The sequence below is a fragment of the Cherax quadricarinatus genome, chromosome 53 (genome assembly GCF_038502225.1).
Source record: "Cherax quadricarinatus isolate ZL_2023a chromosome 53, ASM3850222v1, whole genome shotgun sequence".
NCBI classification, from domain to species: domain Eukaryota; kingdom Metazoa; phylum Arthropoda; class Malacostraca; order Decapoda; family Parastacidae; genus Cherax; species Cherax quadricarinatus.
In genome coordinates, this window is record NC_091344.1 from 4051128 (window position 1) to 4075127 (window position 24000).

Below are 24000 nucleotides of genomic sequence, written 5' to 3' on the forward strand. Positions count from 1 at the left end.
GCTTTTCTTAAGCAATCACGTCTCCAAGGTGATCAGCTAGTTGAACTATCCATGTATATGTCCTAGTAGATTAATACGGAAAAGCTACAACCATACCTCTCCTAGGCGATCACCTGTTTTTAATTACTCCCATACCTCACCTAAGCGATCACCTGTTTGTAACTACTCCTACACCTCTCCTAGGCGACTACTTGTTTGTAATTACTACCGTACATCTCCTAGGCGATCACCTGTTAGTAATTAGTCCCACATCTCTCCTAGACAATCACCTGTTAGTAACTAGTCCCACATCTCTCCTAGGCAATCACTGCTTCACAACTACTCCCCCACCTGTCAGACGGTCAATAGGCTGACTTTGATTCGTACCTCTCCTAGGCAATCACCAAATTGGAATTACCCCTGGTTCGTCTCACTGGCGAGCATCAAGCATGAAGTTTTCTCGTACCTCTCTCGGGAGGCCACAAAGCTTGAACGATCTTAGTACTTCTCTAGGGCAATCAAAATCGCCTCTCCAAGGCGATCTCTAAATCGGAACTGCCTCCCCATTTCTCCTAGGTGGAAGCCATGCTTTAATCTCCCACATACCTTTCCTAGACGGATGCCAAACTTTAACTACCTCCGTATCTCCTAACCTGACGTCAAGCAAGAACTACCAACATACCTATGCTATTCGGTAGCAGGCTAGAATTACCTCTGTATATCTTCCAAGTGACAGAGGGCTCCATTAAGGTCAGGTGAGAAGACTTGTAAACGGATCATCTCATATTATTAAAAGCAGAAGCAGATTATTATTATAATCAAAAAGAAGCTCTAAGCCACAAGGGCTATACAGCGCTGCAGGGTAGGGAAGGAAGCGAGGGTATTGGATGGCAGAAGGGAGGAGGGATGATCAGTAGGTTAGAGAAAACAGCGGAGCAGGGGATAGTACAGGGGTAGAGGGTAGCAAGAGATTGAAGTAGAAAGGGCTGAAGGTATCAGAATTTGTGAAGTCAGTTGTTGTCAAAAAGTCAATGAGAGAGTCCGGATGAAAGGTGGGTCCATCAGCGAGAAGGGAAGGTAAAGAGAGAGCAGCGGAGCGAAGACGACGACGGAGGTAAATTCTGCGTGCTCGTTGATAAAGTGGGTAGTCCAACAGAATGTGGCTGACTGATAATGGAGCTTGGCAATTCTCACAGAGAGGAGCAGGGCGCCTCTCCATGAGATATCCATGAGTAAGACGAGTATGGCCAATGCGAAGACGGGAGAGAGTAGTCTCCCAACCTCGACACTGGTGATAAGAAGACAACCAGTAACCTATACTTGGTTTAATAGATTGAAGTTTGTTGCCGAGCATAGTAGACCAACGGTGTTGCCAACGGGTGTGAAGGTGGGAAGATATTGCAGCAAAATAGTCCGTAAATAGAATACCTCTATAAGAAACTGGTAGGTCATATACTGCTGACCGCGCAGCAGTGTCTGCCTGTTCATTGCCCTGTACGTCAACATGACCAGGGACCCAACAAAAAACAATATCTTTATGCTTGGTAAAGATGCGGCGTAGCCAAAGTTGGATACAGAGGACTAAGGGGTGAGGTGTATCAAATTTCTGTATAGCCTGTAAAGCACTAAGGGAGTCTGAGACAACCACAAATGATGACACAGGCATAGATGCAATACGGATAAGTGCTGCAAGGATGGCATACAATTCAGCAGTAAACATACTAGCCGAAGATAGTAAATGCCCTCGTACGACGCTGTCCGGAAACACTGCTGCGAATCCTACGCCGTCAGAAGACTTAGAGCCATCTGTGTACACAGCAATGGCATGAGAATGAGAGTGAAAGTGGTCAAGAAAAAGAGAGCGGGAAGCGACCGTAGACAGTTGGGCTTACGAGCAAGGGAGAGAGAGAGAACAGACTCGAACAGCTGGAACTTCCCAGGGGGGTAGGGAAAAGTGAGATGCTACATGAACATAGAAAGGTGGTAATTGAAGAGAAGACAAGAGCGAATGAAGGCGAAGAGAGAAGGGACGGAGTAAACAGGGGCGGCGAACAAATAAAGAATGTCTACTAATATCAGTGACCATTCTATAAATGGAAGGATTGCAGAGATCATGAGAACGTACATAGTAGCGAAGACAATGGGCATCACGGCGATCGGATAAGGGTGGAACGTTCGCTTCTGCATAGAGGCTCTCGACAGGGGAAGAGCGAAAAGCACCAAGGCATAAACGTAATCCTTGGTGATGAATGGGGTTAAGGTGAGAGAGAGTAGTAGGAGAAGCCGCTGAATAGATCTGGTCACCATAATCAAGTTTCGATAAAATAAGGGTGGAATGTAGGCGAAGGAGGGTTCGACGATCAGCTCCCCATGAAAGATGAGCAAGGGTTTTAAGAAGGTTCAGCCGGCTGTGACAAGTTGCCTTCAGAGAGGTAATGTGAGGTTTCCAGGATAACCTACGATCAAAGAGGAGGCCCAGAAACTTGACTGGATCACTTTCAGGGATACAGGAGCCATAGAGGTACAAAGGATGATCGGAGATGACAGAGCGTCTAGTGAAAGTAATTTGGTGGGTTTTAGTGCTGGAAAATTTAAACCCACGTGTGGTGGCCCAATTGGAAACACGGTCGACTGCATGCTGGAGAGAAACTGTAATGAGGTGACAGTCAGCGCCTGCACAGGCAATAGCGAAGTCATCAACATAGAGTGATGACCAAATATTTGATGGAAGACTAGAGGCCAAATCATTAATAGCAAGGAGAAAAAGTGTTGTGCTCAAAACACATCCCTGGGGGACACCTTCAGCTTGGATAAAGTCCGGGGAGAGCACATTATTAACCCGAACACGGAAATGCCTGTCAGTTAAAAAGTTCTTAAGGAAGGATGGTAGATTGCCTCGAAGGTCTAAGGAGTGGGCTTGGGCTAAAATATTATATCTCCAAGTTGTGTCATATGCCTTCTCAAGGTCAAAAAATATGGCAATAACTGAGTGGTTATTCGCAAAGGCATTACGAACATACGTATCCAAGCGTAGTAAGGGGTCTATGGTAGAACGTCCCTTACGAAAGCCATATTGACGAGTGGAGAGACTGTCGTGTGTCTCTAAATACCACACTAAACGTCTATTTACTAGGCGTTCCATCACTTTGCAAACTGCACTAGTAAGAGCAATGGGACTATAGTGGGAGGTTTCATGTCCCGTAGTGCTTGGTTTGCGGAAAGGGAGAACAATGGCGGATTTCCACAGCTGTGGAAGAACTCCTTGTGACCAAATAAGATTGCAAAGGCGTAATAGGACTGCAAGGGCTGACTGATGTAAATGTTGTAGCATACGAATATGAATGTCGTCGGGCCCAGCTGCCGATGATCGGCAAGCTGAGTGTTGTCTCCAGTTCTTGAAGTGTAAAAGGCACATTATACTGTTCTTCTCTGAGAGAAGAAAAGTCCAAGGGTGCTAACTCTCTGGCAGACTTTGAGGAAAGAAATGAGGGGCATAGATGGAGTCCCTGAGAAATACGGACCAGATGATTGCCAATTTCATTGGCAACATCTAGTGGGTTTGCTATATCAACACCGGCAACCCGCAGAACAGGAGCCGGGTCAGGAGAATATTTACCACTCAGTTTTCGTACTTTTTTCCAGACTGCACTCATAGAGGAAGCAGAGGTGATGGTGGAGATATAATCTCGCCAACAAGTGCGTTTAGCGTCACGGATGACACGGCGAGCGATCGCACGCTTCTGCTTAAAATCAAGAAGTCTCTGTGGTTCTATTGTACCGGTACCTGCCCCATGCAGCGCGTTTCAAACGTACTGCACGAGCACAAGCAGGAGACCACCAAGGCACGCATTTCTGAGAATGCCTGCCCGAAGTTTGGGGTATAGAATGAGAAGCTGCGGTTAAAACGGAGGACGAGAAGAGGTGTAAAAGCTCATCGATGGAGGACGAAGAAGGAACCTCTCTAAAAACAGTTAGGTGTGAGTAAAGGTTCTAATTTGCCTGATCAAATTGCCAGCGTGGGATACGAAGAGGTGGTGAATATGAAGGGGAAGTAAGAATGATTGGGAAATGATCGCTGTCATGTAAGTCCGGGAGAACACACCAAGTGAAGTCTAATGCGGCGGAGGAAGAGCAGACTGAGAGATCGATGCAAGAGAGAGTGTGAGTCCGAGGATCAAAATGGGTGTGAGTACCTGTATTTAAAACATGGAGAGGGTGGGTGGCAAGAAAAGCCGCTAACTGAATGCCACGGGACTCACAGTGAGACCCCCCCCCCCCAGAGGAAATGGTGGGCATTAAAATCACCAAGTAACAGAATCGGTGGCGGTAATGACGAAACAAGGAAGGCAAAATCCGGAATAGATAATGCCCGAGAAGGAGAGAGATATAAAGAACAGAGCGTATACCACCTATGTAAGTGGATACGAGCTGCTGTGTAATGCAGCCAAGTATGAACAAATAGCTGATGGTACGGAATATCAGTGCGTAGAACAAGGGCACTTTCATTAAAGGTCCCATCAGGAAAAGGATCTGAAGAATACAATAAATTATAGCCTGAGATGGGAGAGATAACAGCAGAGTGTAATTTTGGTTCCTGTAAGCAAACACCAACAGGGGAAAACTGGGAGAGTAACATCTGAAGCTCACCCCGATTACCCCTGAGGCCGTGTATATTCCACTGTAAATAGGCCATGATTGGCAATGATAAAGATACATGAAATCCGCAGGTAAGGGTTCCTACGACCTAGAGGGGTTAGAAAAGTCCACATGCAGAGGCAGTGGAAAACGTTCAAGCAGTGAAGGAATGGTGCGCTGAGAAGAAAGGAGTTGCGCAGATGGAGCAGAGGAGAGAGAAGGAGCGGAGGGTGGATCAGTGTCCATTGATGGTTTGGTCTCTGCAATATATTCAGAGATTGCTTCAAGTGTTTCAGAATTCAGAGACGTCGTATGGGAGATAATATTGGAAATGGTAGGGGGAGGATGAGTAAAGATTGGAACTGTATTGGACTCTACCAAGGTAGGGGGGGGCGAAAGGGTGGAGGGAACTGGAGAAGTGGGGAAGGGGACAGAAGAGGCAGAAACCTGGGAGGTGGCAGAAGAGGAAGAAACTTGGGAGGGAACAGGGAAGGAAGGTACAGTACGAGGAGGAGGGTGAACCTCTACACTTGTAACAGAGCCAGTGAGAGGGGGAGAGCCAGGTACAGAGACAGGGAAGGTAAAATGAGGAGGCGGAAGATGGGTAGGTGTTAACGGACCTTTTTTTTGACTTTTGAGAAGTAGAAAGACGATTGGGAGGAGGTGTCATACGAGATCTCGTCGCTACTGAGGCTTGTGAGAGAGAACACGAAGAAGCGAGATCAGACTGAGGCGTTGAAGTACGGACGTCTGAGCCGAGGACAGCAAAAGAATTAGATACAGGAGTGTGAGGGAAAAGTTCAGTAGATAGGAGTAGCGAGGGAGTATATAGTAACAATAGTTTCATTGCCGGCTACTTGTTAAGGTAGGGTAGTCCAGCTCCTGCTATTCCCGCCTTTTTCCCCACCCCTAAAGTGATAGTTTGTTTGCTGGCTGCTTGTTAACGTAGGGTCAGTCTAGCTCCCGCTATCCCTTCCCCTCCCTCTTCCCCCCCCCCCCGAAAGGTGACGTGTGGGGCTCTGGTCAAACAGTAAATCACTCGACTCACAGCTCCCAACACTACTGTAAGTACATGCCTGCCTTGTATTCTAGTGGATTTATTGGTTGAAAGCTTCACTTTTGACCAATAATAAACTTAGTCTTTTCAGCCATGCTCTAAGTTGACTGTTGCAATAATCACCACGTCTTTTGAGTATTGTACTTATCATGGAGAGTGATTATTTAAGCAGTGGGTAACCTGTCTATCTTTCCAGCTTGGATGACAGAGAGGGTCACCTGTCAATCAACGAGAAGAACTGATGGAGATGGACTAACGTCCTGAGACGTCCCCATTTTGGATTTAATTACCTGTGCACCTGTATGAAATTGCAGGACGTAACCCCACATCATTGCAGCGGTAAAGAACCTGCTTTCCTGTCATCGGGATATAATACTCACGGCTATACTGTGAAGAACTAGCCGGTGGTGGTCACCAACACCTGCGACCCCTCCCCCCACATAAGATTTCAACAACAGTGTCACCAACACCAGACACCCCTATATATATTAGCGTTGAATTCAGTTATTTATATTTTTCATTTTTCATTTTCTTTAATGTAGGATTAATATTTCATATTTAAGTGTTTTATATTTTATATTTTCTGTATAATAAAGTGTTTATGTTTGTCTGTTATTATTTCTTTTTCTATTCATTAATTTTCATGAGGAGGAGCCAGCTTTGGTAATACTGTCTGAAGTTATTACAGAGCTGAGTAAGCCTTCACAAAGAGTGACTATGGGAGAGGTAACCACAGAGGTGGGTGCAGAAGATGGGATACCGGAAGTGGGGGGGACGTTTTGAAACACGGGAATAAGAAACACGAGGTAGTCTCCCTTGGAGGCAGAGATGAGAAACTGCCATGGCATAAGGGAGACCTTCTGCCTCTTTGAGGTAACGGATTTCCCACTCGTTTAAGTAGACTTGACAACGGCGAGAGTACGAAGGGTGAGCCTCATGACAATTAAGGCAAGAGGGAGGTCGATTGCAAGATGTATTAGAATGGTCATCGGCACCACAGACTGGGCATTCGGCGATAGATCTGCGATATTTCGCTGGATGGCCAAATTGCCAGCAATTTCTACACTGTTGCGGTGTAGGGATCACCTTTCGAACTTGTAACCGATGTCCTACTACATAAACTGAGGATGGGAGTTCACGGCTGTCAAAAGTTAAACGAGCCACATTGCTAGGGTATCGTCTCCGCCCGCAGGCAGGAAGAACGTAAGTGTCTACCTTGAGGATTGGGAGATCTTGGAGTTCCAGCTGTTCAAGAATGTTAGTGCCACATGTCTGGAAATTTTGTTGAACTATGGTATGGGGCAGAATGACGGTACCACTACAAGAATTGAGGGAATGATGTTTTTCAATAGTGACAGGAACAGTATCGATATGGGAAAGACGAGAGAGCTCATGAGCCTGGGTAGCATTCTGTACGGTGATGATGCGCATACCGCTCTTAAGAGCATGAAAAGAAATATCTTTACCAACATGGCGTAGGAGTGCCTTGCCAATACTGTGGTCAGAAAGATAGGCAGTAGAGGAAGTCGGTCGTAAAGTGAAGAATTTAGTCCATTGTGCAGTCTGAAACTGAGCGTGGAAAGGTAGTGAAGAACGTGTCGATCTTTTCTGAGAACGAGAAGGTGGAGAAGTATCATCAGCAGGTAATTGTCGTTGGCGTTTAGGCGTGGGACCAGAGTTGGTCCGACGTGGAACGGGTCGGCGATTCGAAAATTGCCGCACCATAGAGGGAGAGGCCGGAAGCATACTCAGAGGAGAGCGAAGGTCCGATAAATTGAAGGAGTCAGTCGAGGCCTCAGTACCTGAAGTGGGTGAGGAAACAGCACCGGCAAGAGGTACAGAGGCATGAGGAGTGTCCGAAGAGTGGTCCAAAGACGAGGCGGGGTCAGAACGGGGTGCGGTATCAAGAAGGGGCCCGGGGGTAGCAGGTTCATGGACTAGGGCTGCCATGGTTAGGTTACTTCTTTCTTTTTGTTTTTAAGAAAAAAAAAGAAAGAAAAGAAAATAAAAATAAAAAAAAGAATAAAATGGGGGACCGGGGAGGGATAGTTCCTAGGAGGAATGAAAGGGCCAGAAATCTCCCTCCATGCCCAAGAGGACCTCAGCACCGCAAGTAGCACAGATGCAGCATGGAACCCGTGCCATACCCTACCCATCATGCCAGTAAACCGGCAATCCGTGGTAGCAACCTCACATCTGCCGAGCTACCTCGGTGGACAAAAGAGAGGGCGGCCGGAAATCCGACACAAAGTATACCTCCTTCGGCCACCACCCCCGGAATCCGAAAGGTGGCTTCCAGAGATACACCCGTCGCCCGAGAGGCACCCAAAGCCACCCTCCGGGATACCGGAGAGGGATCGGGACATCCCCAGGCAATCCAGATTCCACGGCAAACTACGCCACCGCCAAGAACCTCAATGGAATGGGATGGATCCCGGTACCTTTTCCCCTACCTAGAAACTAGCGTGCCTGTGGGGAAAAAAAAAACCCAAAGGCCAAAAAGGAAGGGCAAAAGGGAGGGGTGGGGAGAAGGAGGAGGGAAGGAAAAAGGGAAGGATGGGGAGGATGGGATAGGGAACGGGGGATTGGGGGGTAATTAGGTTTGGTCTGAGGAAGGACACCGACAGGTCTAATTCCTCAGACCAAGAGCCTCTTCACCACGCCAAGGAGCCCCCCTCCCTTGAAGAGGAGCAGAAGCAGAACACGTCCAAATAAGCACTCAAAACACAGGGTACCCAAGACCCCTGACACAGCAACAGCGGTTCCAATACACTCACCACGACACAGGGTCACCGTGGTCTCTGACACAGTAGTAGCAGCATCAGAAGACACCAGCACAGAACCTGCAGGTCAGTGGTAACTGCAATAGCGCCTGCGGTTTGGACAGCCGCTGACTCTTCTCCTAAACAGGAGAAACATGAAAATTATCATTAGTTATCTCAGGAAGGAATATCGTCTGGTGTTAGCTAGTTAAATCTATATTATTATTATTTGACATTTTCCAAATAAAAACAATTATTTTTTATAAATTGACTTTAGAATTAGAATAAATAAATTACCATAAATGAACCTTCCTCTGAAGCCTCTTAGGTTCCGAGTGTTGAATGAACTTTTATTTTACTAATGGAACTAACTTTGCTCCCTAGAGCAGGAAAAAAGTGAACCTGACAACTTTGAACATAGGTTCTCATGCACCAGAAGATTCTAAACGACTATGTGTTTGACAGTACCTCAAAAATTCATTTCCAGAATGAAACAAAACAACATAGCATAAATTTTTATAACTCTTAGCTGTATCAATAAATAGATTATCATTTTAGCTTTATAGCTAGACTAATTTTATATATAGTATCGCACAAGTAAACAGAGGGTGGCGAAAAGGGACAATTTTAAACACAGTTATTGCAAGGATAAACCTGTATTATATATCTTGTCACCCACTGTGGGCGAAACGTCAGAGTCCCAAATATGTTTGAATATTGAATGAATAAATTTTAACCTAATCCTTTTATATGATTAAAAGCCTAATAAATTTTGAGGTATTTGCATAGATATGGCTTTTGCGATATATTTTAATATCCCAACAATTCTCTCCTTATAGCGAATATTATAAAAATATATTATGCTATTTTAATTAAAGGCAAAATTAAGAGCTTATATGTGGTGGCTACTTTAAAAAGGAGTTGTACTCCCGGTATTGTCACATGCAAAGGTGATGTTTGAACAGAAACGAAAAATGCAGTGGATGTTTATGCTTCATATACATTAAGTATATTCGTATTATGCATACACAGTCACATGTGCACCAGGACTTATGTGTACCAGAGCTCATCATTTGCAACAGGACTTACAACTTTTACCTGGATTCATCACGTGCGTCAGGAATTAAAACGTTCACCAAGACTCAACATGTGCAGTTTGACTCACCTCGTGCACCAGAAATTAAAACGTGCACCAAGACTCACAAAAACAAACTATGATATCAAAAATGAATGTAACAAGGGAGGCTACACAGAATACCGAAAGCAAGTTTGAACAGTCTCACACAATCGACTTATTAATCATCTGAAATAAGTTCACCCTAAGCCAGTAGAGAGCAGAGCCAAGCTGACTGGGAAACACCCTCGATCTTGTATTCACTAATAATGAGAACCTTGTCTGAGACGCATTAGCATCAAAAACAGAAAATTATACCACAACCTACTTAGGGGGTCAGACCTGCATACAAGGGGTCAGACTTGCATACAAGGGGTCAGACTTGCATACAAGGGGTCAGACCGGCATACAAGCTGGTCTCACTCAGCTAAACATGATCAGTCATAAAAGAGAATTCATCAGATTCGACTTCGACAATAAAAACATCAATTGGGACTAAATCGAACGAGACTTTACTGAAATGCTTTGGAAAGACGAATGACTAATTTGACCAAAATGATCTCAGTGGCACGTTAAGTATGCTCTAGACAAAGAGGAACAGACACAAATGAAAGAGAGAGAGAGAGAGAGAGAGAGAGAGAGAGAGAGAGAGAGAGAGAGAGAGAGAGAGAGAGAGAGAGAGAGAGAGAGAGAGAGAGAGAGAGAGAGAGAGAAAGCGAGAGAAAGAGAGGCTTTCCCTTTTTAGGAAAAGACAACGGATTACAGAGCTTTGCAAACACAGGAAACATTCTAAAGAGCGACAAGAAACACTGGTTAGAGAAATGGGGTGGGTTGAGTTCGAACTAAATCAGTCGTTCAGAGCCCAGGAGACTCAGGGTAAACAGTCGTAAATGAAATTAGAAGAAATCCCAAACACTTTTTCTCATTTGCAAAATCTTGGGAAAATGCCAGATCTAGTTTCTAGCCCTTAGAGGAGACACATACGCTGATCAAAATAAGGGAATGAATGAAATACGAAGTTGCGATGCAACAGTGTGAACCGTTATTCATTCTAAACACTGAAGACCAAGACGAAACTTTCATGAACGAAACTGGAAACGCTGATGATATCCCACCAATTTCCGAGGTGACCTATACCCACATGACCTCAGAAGAAGCCACTGTTACTTTGCCTATGCCCTCGACACACTCCCAGATTCATGACTCTCCATATTCATCAAGAATTTCAAGAAACATCATTATGGGCTTTAAATATTCATTTTAGAAACAGCCTGGACACAGGTGTCACCCCACAGACGTTAAAACCACCGACGTATCACTACTCCACAAAAGAGCCAGTTAAACAGTTGCAAAGGCTGATAGTAATAACGTCACACATTATCAACATCTTGGAACGGGTCTTAAGAAGCACGATTTCCAAAGTAATGGAAATCGAGGCTGCTACAGTGAAGAGTTCTGTCATATACTTGACCCACTTTTCTTTCTCGTTTAAATATCCGACATAGACAGGTACCTGAATCACATCGCATTATCATTCTTTCCTGACAGTTGGTTTTACACGTTAAGATAAACCTCTGTGTACAAATGTATTCGAGCAGAGTGAGAGCCACTCACCCAGATGTGAAAGATCACCACAACTCGGCTTGGAAAAAGGTCTTATCCAATTAGACAGTGTTTCAAGTGACCAGCAAATCAGAACAGTAGGGCCATAAATAGACTGCTCTAAAGTGACTGGCAGTTTGGCTGGTCGAGAAAGTAGGTTCAACTGGATGTGTGACGAAGGCAGAATAAATTGTAACGTACTCAGTGCAATGTACTCTTTGGAACTTATGTGTAAATGATATATGATAATCAACATCTGGAAAATTCTGGAAGGATTGGTCCCCAACCTGTACACTGAAATCACTTCATATGAACTCAAGAGACTTGGCAAATGATGCAATATACCTGCAGTGAGTGCGATTTGTATTCAGTAAGTATACGAGGGACCAACAACCCAACAAGCTTCTGGCTTTCTTCAAGAGGGAACTTCATAAGTTCCTCCTGATCACCCGGGCCATGGAACATATATATTACCGCTTGCAGTTGGCACCAACCGCCTGCTTGGTTGACCAGTTTAGCCACCCTGAGGGAAGGAGGCTCGGTCTGGAACCGGGCCGAGTGGACCCAGTTGGCCTTCACTACTCTGTTATCGGCAATCAGAAATACTGAAGAAACAAATGTAGAAGTCTCCATGAGGAAACTGGAACATTACCTCCGCCAAGTACCGCATCATCGAGACTGTGCTGGCTATATGGCCCAGCTCTTCGCCACCAGTAACAACCTGGTTACTCAGGCAGTCAACAGAAAAGCCTGGCCCTACGCTGAGCAACAAGAATGGAAAATCTCTCTAAAAGAGGAGCAGGAATGCCACAGGAATACGTGCATGAGGGTTATTAACGTGCACAAGGACTCACTACCTGCACCAGGACTCGCCAAATTCCCCTGGATTCACTACGTACGACATCGCACATGTTTACCTGGAGAAAGTTCCGGGGGTCAACGCCCCCGCGGCCCGGTCTGTGACCAGACCTCCACTAGTGCTCATCACGTTCACCAGGACTCACTATTTACTGGCACTGGGACTCCGTTCAGCAAGACTATTAACGCTCACAAGGACTCACCACGTGCATCATGACTCACCATTCACCACATGCACCAACACGGACGCAGCGTCTGCGTACTGCGGGACGCACGTATAGTTTCCACCGTCAATCTTGCCTGCTTGTGTGAGGAACAACTTGGAGGTGGTCCTTGAGGGTGTCTTCTCTATCTCCACACTGACGCCGCCTCTGCCAGGAAGAGACAAGATAAATAATATATTCTTGAAGAAACGCTAAACCCTCTCGAATCATACAGGGCTCTTTCTACGATTTCTCAAGAGAGACTAGCCGATTGCATCAATTGACATTCTCTTAGTCACTTACCTTTTCCCTAGAGGTTAGTCGTCTTCGACTCAATCTGAGTTGGAATAATCTTGGGACTATAATAACTACTAGATGTGTTGCGGTCGCTGCGCGAGCCTAGAGAAGTATCATCATTATGCCACAGTACAAGTAAAGTAGCTGTACCTCAGACCCCTTAAGACAGAAAAATTGCAGTTCCAATCCCTCAAAAGACTTAGGAACTATAAATCAACGCTACCAAAAAATCCAGGAACTGGAGATTAAAACCTTCAAGCGCCCCATTAGCCAGAGCTCAACACTATCAAGAGGCCTAGCATCTGTTGCTTGTAACATCCCAAAAATGTCAAATAAACACCGTCCAGAAGCACAGGATTTATAGACCAACAAACTTTAAATATCAGGAGCTGGAACGCAAGCTAAACGCAGTGCAAATATGAAGTTACTCAGGCGTGACTAGATTATGTTAGTCGAGTTTTGTCTTCATAAAATGAGAAAGGAAAATGCAAAGGTGTTATGGGAAAAATTCAGTCTGATTTACATGAATATCACGACTGTTGCTCTCTTAAGAATTATATACTAGAGAAGCACTTTAAAAATAAAGCATGAAAAAGCACAGAGCTTTTTATATTCAATATCCCCAGTATCAGAATTGCTAAGAAGTAAAACAGTCATGTTACTTTGGTCATTAATTCATGTTTTCTCTCTCTCTTCTCTTTTTCTCTGGTTGTGCCCCTAACATGTCAGTACATAAAGTTCTCTTATACAACCTCGAGCATCGTAGCCCTGCACGATTCTGGTTCCCAGAGTGGCTCTGGGTTCCCCAAGTCAGTCTCCTTGTGGTTAAAGTGTCCCTTGATCAGCAGCTTTGCACTTCTCTTTTGGGTTCTTCCGGCCCCTCAATTAATGTATCCACTAATGCTCTGTTTTCGTCATCATATTCTTGTCTTAGTCACTTGCTGTTAAGTGGAGGGTTGTACATCACTGATATCACCTCCCTGGGACCCTCAGTCATGAGTGTGCCTACTATGTACTTATCTCCCTCCCTTCTGTTCATTTTACTCTCCTCAAAACCTTTCTAGAATAAAGATTCCCAAATGTTGTCCAAGTGGCAAAATTATCCACATACTCCATCTCGTTCAATATTTTTTCCCTCTAGTTCTCTTCCCCAACTGCATCTATGTAGTTTCCTCTTATTAAGTTTGGCTTCTCATATCCTTCCCGTGCTGCTTTATTCTCCTTGGTTACTTTCACAAGGTATTCGAAACTCAGGACCGTGTGATCGCTAGCACCGAGGGGCCTGCACGTGGTTTATCCCCCTTCGTTTGAACTACTCAGAGATTACAAGGTCCAGCCATGATGGTTCTTCATCTCTCTCTCTCTCTCTCTCTCTCTCTCTCTCTCTCTCTCTCTCTCTCTCTCTCTCTCTCTCTCTCTCTCTCTCTCTCTCTCTCTCTCTCTCTCTGTGTCGTAGTGCCCCTAATTTCTTGATTCATCAAGTTATCCATTACTACCTGAAGTATCTTAGCCCTTCACGTTAATGGTCCCTTTGTGGCTCTAGGTTTTCCCAGTCAGTTTCCTTGTGGAGTGAATGAGAAAATGTGTGCATGTGTGTGTACACTCGCCTAATTGTACTCAGCTAATTGTGAATGCAGGGGTCGATTCATACCTCCTGGCCCCACCTCTTCACTGGTCACTACTTGGTCCACCCACTTTCACTCCCTACTCCATGTGTGTATGTATGTGTGTGTGGTAAGTGTGGGTTGTTTTGATTGTGCATGTTAGCATGTGGTCTCGCGATCAGGCAAACTAGCTTAAGGGAGAGAGGGAGGGAGAAGAGGGGAGGAGGGAGAGAGAGAGAGATAAATGGACAAATAGATAGGCAGAGAGAGAGGGAGAGAGAACTGATTCAGTAACAGGGGATTTATAAAAGCAATCCCTAAAAATATGGAGAGTGGGAGGGATGAGGGAGACAAAAATCTGCACCTAAACTAATGAGGCTAAAAGTATTCTTTAAATAATGAGATGAAAAAGAAAACTCATGACACTAAATAGATAGGACGGTAATTGTATCCCACGAAAGGAGATACATTTTATCTTTTGTTTAAGTAGTTTCATGCGTAGCTTGAGAACGCCTCTAACTGGTGTTTCTTAGAGAACATTTTCAATAGTTATTGGCCGTGTAATAATCATTTTCCAATTTTATTCATTAAAGTATTGCAACACTTTACGTGTGTTAGCCATAACACGCCTTATTTTAATATTAAATTTTTCGCCTCTGGAGATTTGGTTAAGATATGTGTGTAATAATTGTGTATCTTTACTGTCAAAACGTTTCGCCTGATTAGAATATCTTCAGAGTGGTGTGTCATATTGAGAGGATGATTTTAAATAGACATTCAGAAAGGGGACTTTTAATAGGTCGTCTGAAGTTTTTTCCTTCCTTGAACTTTTCGTATTTATTTTGCTCCTAACTCGAGAAGGCGTCATCTAATTGCCTTCGTAATTTCAATTATTTTGCAGGGTCACAAGAGCCAGATTCTTTGAACAATTGAACTTTCCAGGTCCTCATGATCAAAGTTAATAAACCAGTTCCCATTTTCAAGGAATGGCTCGTACAACTTACCTACACTTAATGGCGTAGCTTTAAATGTTCAAAAATGATGTCTTCTAAATCGACGATACTGGAGACGAAATTCACACGTGAAGGTGCATATATGAAATTTTAAGAGCAAAATGGTGTGAAATTTTCATTTCCGTTAAATCATGTTAAATCAACTTCAGTTTTCCTCTTGAATGACCTCCAGATCCAAGGAACTGGAGCTATCCTCCTCTTGCTGGAGACTAATATGACTGTCTCACATTCGACAAAAGGTATATGTTCCTTACTTTTTTAATACTATTCCACATTTAAAATAAAATGATTGTGTTCAGCATCAGGCTTTAATGACTGATTTATCTTATGAAATTACTAAAAAAAAATATTGACTGTTGTCCGTTTATGTGGCCATTTTGCTGAAGTTTGTGGAATAACCGGAGAATGTCTCTTCTGGTTTTCTTTAAACTGTTTGTGCTGCTGTGTTTTCCTCAATGGAAGCTCTGCTTTGATTTCAGGCTGAGCAGGTTTTAATATGCCAGTTTTATTAATCAAATTAGTTTCTGTTAAATAACTGAAGAATGTCCCATCTGATCACAAACAAAACACTGTCTGGCTTTACTGGTTTAGGTTAAATATGCATAATGTTTAAAGTAAAAGGACACAAGTGCAACTATGACATTGTAGCAATCGTTCAGCTTTATCAAAATAAAAGAGCCGTTGCTACTGTCACGTTAGTTGCACTTGTGTCCTAACATATTGTGCTTTATTACTAGTTCACACTTCTTAAATTTAATACTAGCTGGTAAATATTAGCTGGAGAAAAGTTTGGAGTTCTTTTAGCATGTGCTGTCTTTTTTGTAGAAGAAATGCAAAACTGAAACACTTATTTTCAGGCGATAACTTCTGAATGCTTCATCCAACTTTCAACGCTGACTGCTTTATAATTTAAATTCTGACTGACGTCAATCACAGTGTGTTTGAATATTTTAGGATATTGATCCTTCTGAGGTAAGAGAATTTCTCATTAACTTGGTTTCAAGTCTGGTGTTTCTTAGTGGATTATTATTATAAGAAAAAAGCGCTAAACCTACAAGAGTCATGCAGCGCATGTGACCGATGCGAAGACGGGAGAGAGTAGTCTCCCATCATCGAACTGATGACACGAAGACGGCCAGAAAACTATACTTGGTTTAATAGAATGTAATTTATTATGTAGATCAGACCAATGTTGTTGCCAATGGGTGTGAAGGTGGGCAGCAGTTACAGCAAAATAGTCTGTGAATGGAACACCTCCATATGAAACTGGGAGGTCATGTACTGCTGACCGCACAGCAGTGTCTGCCTGTTCATTGCCCTCTACATCAACATGACCAGGGACCCAACAAAAAACAATATCTTTGTGCATGCTAGAGATACGGTGTAATCAAAGCTGGATACGAAGAACCAGGGGATGAGGTGTATCAAATTTTCTTATAGAATCTAAAGCACTATGCATCTATGCCTGTGTAACAAATGGTTACACAGGCATAGATGCAATACGGATAAGTGTTTTTGAGAATGGCATACAATTCAGCTGTAAAAATGCTAGCCAAGGATTATAAATGCCCTCCCACGACACTGTCCGGAAACACTGCTGCGAATCCGAAACCGTCAGAAGACTTGGAACCATCGGTGTACACTGCAATGGCATGAGAATGAGATCGGAAGTGGATAAGAAAAAGAGAGCGAGAAGCACAGTGGGGAGTTGGGCTTTTGCGCATGGCAGTGGGAAAGAACAGACACGACCCGTCATAACTTCCCAAGGGGGTAGGGAAAAGTGAGATGCTACATGATAGGTAGTAGGAAAGATAGGCAGTAGAGAAAGTCGGTCGAAGAGTAAAAAACTTAATCCATTGTCTATGTAGAAACATAGCGCGTAAGGGAAGTAGACTGAGAAGGAAGCAAAGAGGAATCATCAGGTAATGGTCTTGGGCGTTCAGGTGTGGGAACGGAGTTGGTTCGACGTGGGTCGGGCAGGCGATCCGAAAATTGCCGCACCGTAGAGGGAGAAGCCGGAAGCATGGTCAAAGAAGTGCGGAGGTCAGACGTATCAAAGGAGTCAATCGGAACCCCTGTACCTGGAGTGGGTGATGAAACGGCACCAGCAAGAGGTACATGGGCATTAGAAATGTCCGAAGAGTGGTCAAATAATGAGGCAGTGTCAGAACAGCGTGCGGTATCGGGGCCCGGGTGGAACGTGTTCATGGATTTGGGACTCCATGGTTATGTCACTTCTTTCATGACTCACGAAATTGTAATGACACGATTGCAAACAAACCATACCACGGGTGGGGCTTGAACCCGCGGTCAGAGAATCTCAAAACTCCAGACCGCCATGTTTAAAAAAAAAAAAAGGGGGGAGGGGGGAACGTGGAGGAATAGCTCCTAGGAGGAAAGAAAGGGCTGTAAATCCCCCTCTGGGCCCAAGAGGACCCCAGCACCGCAGGTAGTGCAGATGCGGCATGGAACCCGTGCCATACCCTAACCTTCATGCCAGTAAACAAGCAGTCCGGGACAGCAACTTCACATCCGCCGAGCCACCTCGGCGGACAAAAGAGAGGACGGCCGGACACCTGCCAGAAAGCATACCTCCTTCGGCCACCATGCCCCTGAAATCCAACAGGCAGCCTCCAGAAATACACCTATCACCCGAAGGACCCTCAAAGCCATCCCACGGGAGACCGGAGAGGAATCGGGACATCTCCAGATGATCCAGATTCCATGGCAAACTACATCACTGCCAAGAACCTCAATGGAATGGGATTGATCACGGTACCCTTCCTCCTACCTAAGAACTAGAGTGCATGTGGGAAGAATCTCAAAGGTTGAAAATAGGAAGGAGGTAGGGGAGGGATGGGGAGGAGGAATGGAAAAAAGGGGGGATGGGGAGGACGGGATAGGGAAGGGGGGGATTGGGGGAGTAATTAGGTTCGGTCTGAGGAAGGAGACCAAAAAGTCTAATTCTTCAGACCAATAGCCTCTTCACCGTGCCAAGGAGCTTCCCTTGAAGAGATTTCTTGGTGGAAAGTTTGAATTTCTTTAGGTCTGTATATCCACTAACTTGCCATTTTTTATTGAAATCATTTGGATATTAGTATATACAATTTGTCACTACCTAATTTGATTCACCTCAAATCTTCAGCCACACACTGCATTAATCATTTTTTTCGTACACTGACGTACAGACGGCTGGGATAAAATTCTCGGGCAGTGCAACGATAAAACTCATTTACTTGATATTGTACTCTCTACCGTAGGTGCTGAATGAACGTGATTTTTTTGTTTTCTTGGGATAACATGAGAATGCCTCCTCTAAACAGCTTCAGTTTTAAACTGTGATGCTTTTTACCAATAACAGTCTTATGTTGAGTTGGTGCAAATTGAATTATTTTATTATGATTATAAAAAAGACTAAGCGATAAACAAAGTGAATATTGGAACTTTCCTATTAAAAGCAAGAAACAGTCTCCTCTGATCAGCTTTAGAACTTAAGCACCGGTGTGAAAATATGCCTTATTTTCTTATAATATGGCATTCCCGAACGGGGAATGCCATATATTAATATTATTAAGAGGTTGCCTGAATTTGTCTCTTATGATTCCCTTTCTTCAGCTTTTCATTTTCATTTTGCTCATAACTCGAGAAAATCTCATTTAATCGGCTTCAGAATTTCCACACACGTGCAACATCACTAGAGTTAGATTCCTGGGAGAATTAGCATGAGTTGAATCCATTCTCGCATCCTGGAAGTATTCCGATAACTTCCAAGACCCTCAGTGGCATAACTTAGAAAGTTCCAAAAATGGTGTCTTCAAATTCGACGAAGTAAGATTCAAAACTGTAGATGCGCATTTTACCATTGTATGTGTAAAACAGACTGAAATTTTTATGGCCGATTAATCATCTAAACAAAATTAAAATGCCTTATTTGGAGGGCTTCCGCAATAATATATATATATATATATATATATATATATATATATATATATATATATATATATATATATATACATACACAAGGAATTCGCAAGAGCAGGCGAAATATACACAAACACTGATCTCTGGCTGTAGGAGACTCGAACCTACGAACCTTGGAACAAGGTAGGCAGTGCTATACCATTCTCACCACACTGGACAACACCTTGGCGACTAGCACAATGCTAGACGTTGATCCAAGGCAGCCAGCTTTCAGGGAGAAGGCTTACAGCTTTTCATATATTTCGCCTGCTCTTGCGAATTCCTGGCATTGTTAAAATCTTTAGTAAGGCTGATGCATGCAGGGGATGAGATGAAAAGCTGTAAGCCTTCTCCCCGAAAGCTGGCTGCCTTGGATCAAACGTGTAGCATTGTGCTAGTCGCCAAGGTATTGTCCAGTGTGGTGAGAATGGTATAGCACTGCCTACCTTGTTCCAAGGTTCGTAGGTTCGAGTCCCAGGCCAGAGATCAGTGTTTATATATATATATATATATATATATATATATATATATATATATATATATATATATATATATATATATATATATATATGTTCAAAGGGGTAATGCATGCTGCAGCACACGAGCTCTGAGGAGATGAGATTTTCGCCTTATAATCGGTGATACACACGTAACAACATGTGTATATATATATATATATATATATATATATATATATATATATATATATATATATATATATATATATATATATATATATATATATATATATATGCCACCTTTATATCAACAATGTATCTCTTAAATCTTCTGTGCCATATTATGTAATAAAATATTCCTATTGGTAAAAAAAAATAGTTTAAAAGATGGGGTGGTAGGGGAAGTGGAATATTCAAATGGCTTCAGGAAGAAATCCAAATATTCTTCCTTGAAGCCTTTTTATCCACTTCTCCGAGGCTATGGGTCCCACAATTTACACCAGAGGTGGACCCAAGTATATATATATATATATATATATATATATATATATATATATATATATATATATATATATATATATATATATATATATATATATATATATATATATTTAACCTTTCATTAATTAGTTTGGAAGATCTTTATTGTGAGCTGAGAGCGTAGCTAAATGCAGCAAAGAAGGAGACTATACACAAATAACCGGCGCATAGAAGAGAGGAGCTTACGACGACGTTTCTGTCCGACTTGGACCATTTACAAAGTCACACTAACGAGAAGTGGAGCAGGACGGATATATATAGGCAGGAAGAGGTAGTGGTGGTGGTGGTGGTGGTAGTAGTAGTAGTAGTAGTAGTAGTAGTAGTAGTAGTAGTAGTAGTAGTAGTAGTGGGGAATAAAGAGGAGGAGGAGCCAGTCAAATACAAAGAAAGGGGAGCACTGCAAGGGAGCTAGGTGCCCACAGAGGGAGAGCAAGTACACAGATGTGGGGGGGAGGGGAAGTAATGAAATAAATAATGAAAGAACAGAAACACAAGACAGAAGAAAGAAAGACAACCCAGAAGATAAAAGAAAAAAGGAAAGAGGAAAAGGGAAGAGGGAGAAGAAGAAAAAAGGAGGAATCAGGTTAAGTCACGGGTGTTCTGAAGTTTGGAGTATTTTACAATGTAGTGGGAGAGGAAGGTATTTACAGAGACGAAGCCAGGACTAAGATTTATACAAGAGAAGTTGTGTATTAGGGAGGATTCAACCAAACGGCGACTGTTAAAGTTGGAAGTAGGGAAGACAATTTTAGCAGAAGTCCAATCAATAGGATGGCTGTGATCTCTGACGTGACAGAAAAGAGCATTATTAGTGTCGGCAAGCCTAACACTATTTTTGTGGTCCCTAAGTCTGTCAGAAAGATATCGACCAGTTTCTCCAAAGTATTGAACAGGACAGGAGGAGCCAGAAATAGAGTAGACACCAGGAACATCTGTAGAGGGAGAAGAGGTATGAACGAGATTAGTGCGAAGATTGTTAGTCTGGCAGAAAGTAAGCTTGATGTCTAAGGGACGGAGAGAATTGTTGAGATTAGAAAGACCGGAAATGTTGGGAAGGCAGAGGACAGAAGAGTTCCCAGGAGTAGACAGTTTGGGAGAGAAGAAATTACGTTTAGCTCGTGAGAGGGCAGAGACTCTGAAATGGGAAGGGTAGCCAAGACGGGAAAACAAATTATGAAGAGTGGAAATTTCTGCTGGAAGGAACTGAGGATCACAGATGCGGAGGGCACGGAGAAAGAGGGAGATAAGAACACTTTTCTTGACAGGGGAAGCATGATAGGAAAAGTAGTGAATGTACATGCCACTGTGCATAGGTTTTCGGTAAACGGAAAGGGAAAAACCTGTATCTGAGCGGTGGACATGGACATCAAGGAAAGGAAGCTAGAAATTAGATTCCCATTCAGCTTTAAACTTAATGGAAGGGGCAAAATTATTAAGAGCTTCAAGAAAAGGTTGGAAGAGACTGGAGTCATGAGGCCACAAAGCAAAGACGTCATCCACAGAGCGGAGCCAGAGTGAAGGGCGCACATCGATGGTAGGAAGAACAGTCTCGAAGTATTCCATGTAAAGATTAGCAAGGATAGGAAAGAGAGGAGAGCCCATAGCGACACAGTCGCCGTCTGGTTGAATTCTCCCTAATACACAACTTCCCTTGCATGAATCTTAGTAATGGCTTCGTCTCTGTAGATGCCCTCCTCTCCCACTACATTGTAAAATGCTCTAAACTTCACAGCAACTGTGACTTAACCTGATTCCTCCATTTTTCTTCTTCTCCCTCTTCCCCTTTCCTCTTTCCTTTTTTCTTTTCTCTTCTGGGTTGTCTTTCTTTCTTCTGTCTTGTGTTTCTGTTCCTTCATTATTTATTTCATTACTTCCCCTCCCCCCACCTCTGTGTACTTGCTTTTTCTCTGTAGGCACCTAGCTCCCTTGCAGTGCTCCCCTTTCTTTGTATTTGACTGGCTCCTCCTCCTCTTTATTCCCCACTACCACTACTACTTCTACTACTACTACTACTACTACTACTACTACTACTACTACTACCACCACCACCACCACTACCTCTTCCAGCCTACATATATCCGTCTTGCTCCACTTCTCGTAACTCCACGTAACCAGAAGTTCACAGTCCAGCACCACGTGGACAGACACATGGCTTCTGCCGAAAGGAAGAGGTCACGATGTTCCAGGGACACGACGGATGACTCGGATTTAGAAATGGACGACTCGGATTTAGAAATGTGGGGCGCAATCCTAGCGAAGAAGTTGCGAGACCACTCCGTGTCATCAGAGGAAAAGTCTCCAGTTCTGACAAGCCTAACCATGCAGCCACAGAATACGGAAGGATGGATCAATGTGAACAGTAAGACACGCCGTCCCTCCAAGGAGCAAGTAAACCAGCTCAAATCACCTTCCTGATTCAAGATAAAAGCTTATGGGGAACACAAAACCCACTATGGTGTGGTTACACACCTGGAAACACGGCACAAACTGAGGTTCAAGATATGGTTCAACCTGAGGGGAGAACCAATACTGACTCCTATCAATAGGGAAATGCATATCACCTTGAAGAAAGTCATGGAGACAGACCGCTCCTTCACCCTGGAGGAACTGGATTCTCGGCAGAAGGTCACCAAGGGTGTAGTTATGCGATACCCGCTGATGATGCCCATCGAGGCAGTAGCAGCTCATCCCAGTGTCGTGTCGTGTCAGGCAACGCACCAACCTGGCAGGTCCTCATTCAGCATGTAGGACCGCTGCCATCCCAGCTGGACCTCGGTTCTTGGGGCAGGTACGATGTCAGGACCTTCACGGCAGAACCAGTTTGCTGTTTTAAGTGCCAGCGTTACGGACACCTGGGTGCACTCTGTCCAAACAGAGTAATCTGCGGTGTCTGCAGCCAGCCCCACCCTACCGAGGAATGCATCACCAAGCTGAAGAATGCATCGCCACCCACTCCACGATGCCCGAATTGCAGGCAGAAACACCATGCCTGGAACCCTCGATGCCCTGAGAGGTTCACTAGAATTCGTGAGGCCTGGAAGGCACCAACGACGAGACAGCAGGCTAGGGCAGAGCATCACCCTCAGCAGACGATGGGTGCAGAGAATCCTGCGATACTGCAGAACTCTCATCAGGCAACCCAACTCAATGCCCAGGAATTTCCGACCCTTGAAGACTCAACCAGGCGTCATGAACAGGAGCATCTTCCCCCACTACCGCAACGAAGAAACAAAAACATGAGGAATAGGCGGCGCCAACAGGAAACATCTGGGCAACGCAATCAGCAGACGGCACTACACGAGCCCCCACCGGCCTCCTTGCCAGGCACAGCCACTATGCAGGCTGTGGCTGCACCTCACCAGCAGATGCCGGTTACACAACTTGGCATGCAGCAACAGGCCACGGTGTGCACAGTGAAGAAATACAACCCTCAGCAGTCCCCACAGATTACAACAGCCCAGATAATATCCACTGCTTCGAACCCACCGACAACGCAGGCCCCCAACAGAGAGGATCTCTTAACACTCATCAAGGCATTCACAGATATTATTTGCAACACAATCACCTCCACAGAACAACAGAGCATGTTCCGGCAGATGGTCAGCACACTCCTGAGGGTGTGCTTACTGACAGAGCAGGAAACAGTGGATGCCATGAATCTGCAGATTATCAGAGCGGACAGAGCCCAGTCCCCAGCTCAGGTGGAGTAACCTCAGTCGCTTATGAGGCACACTAGCTGAACTGTCCGGAACAGTGCTTGAGCAGCATATGCTGCAACAGTGAAGAATCAATTCTCCTTCAGGAGCCAGAGACGGGTCATCTCAAGATAAAGACCCGTGCCAGGACCCTGATCTTGGCGAACATTATACATACATTCTCGTTAGTGTGACTTTGTAAATGGTCCAAGTCGGACCGAAA

The 24000-nt window shown here is 44.1% G+C and overlaps 1 protein-coding gene across 1 annotated transcript in view; it reads right to left on the reverse strand.

Moving 5' to 3' along the window:
* The window catches only part of LOC128692416 (kin of IRRE-like protein 1), a 210038-nt gene that overhangs the window by 7428 nt on the left and 178610 nt on the right, over positions 1-24000 (reverse strand). The window contains exons 6-7 of the mRNA XM_053781588.2: positions 12230-12378; positions 8449-8573 (exon numbers count right to left, since the gene is read on the reverse strand). Of these exons, the coding sequence (XP_053637563.2) occupies positions 8461-8573; positions 12230-12378 (262 nt within the window). The 3' untranslated portion in view covers positions 8449-8460. The remainder of the gene's footprint in view (positions 1-8448; positions 8574-12229; positions 12379-24000) is intronic.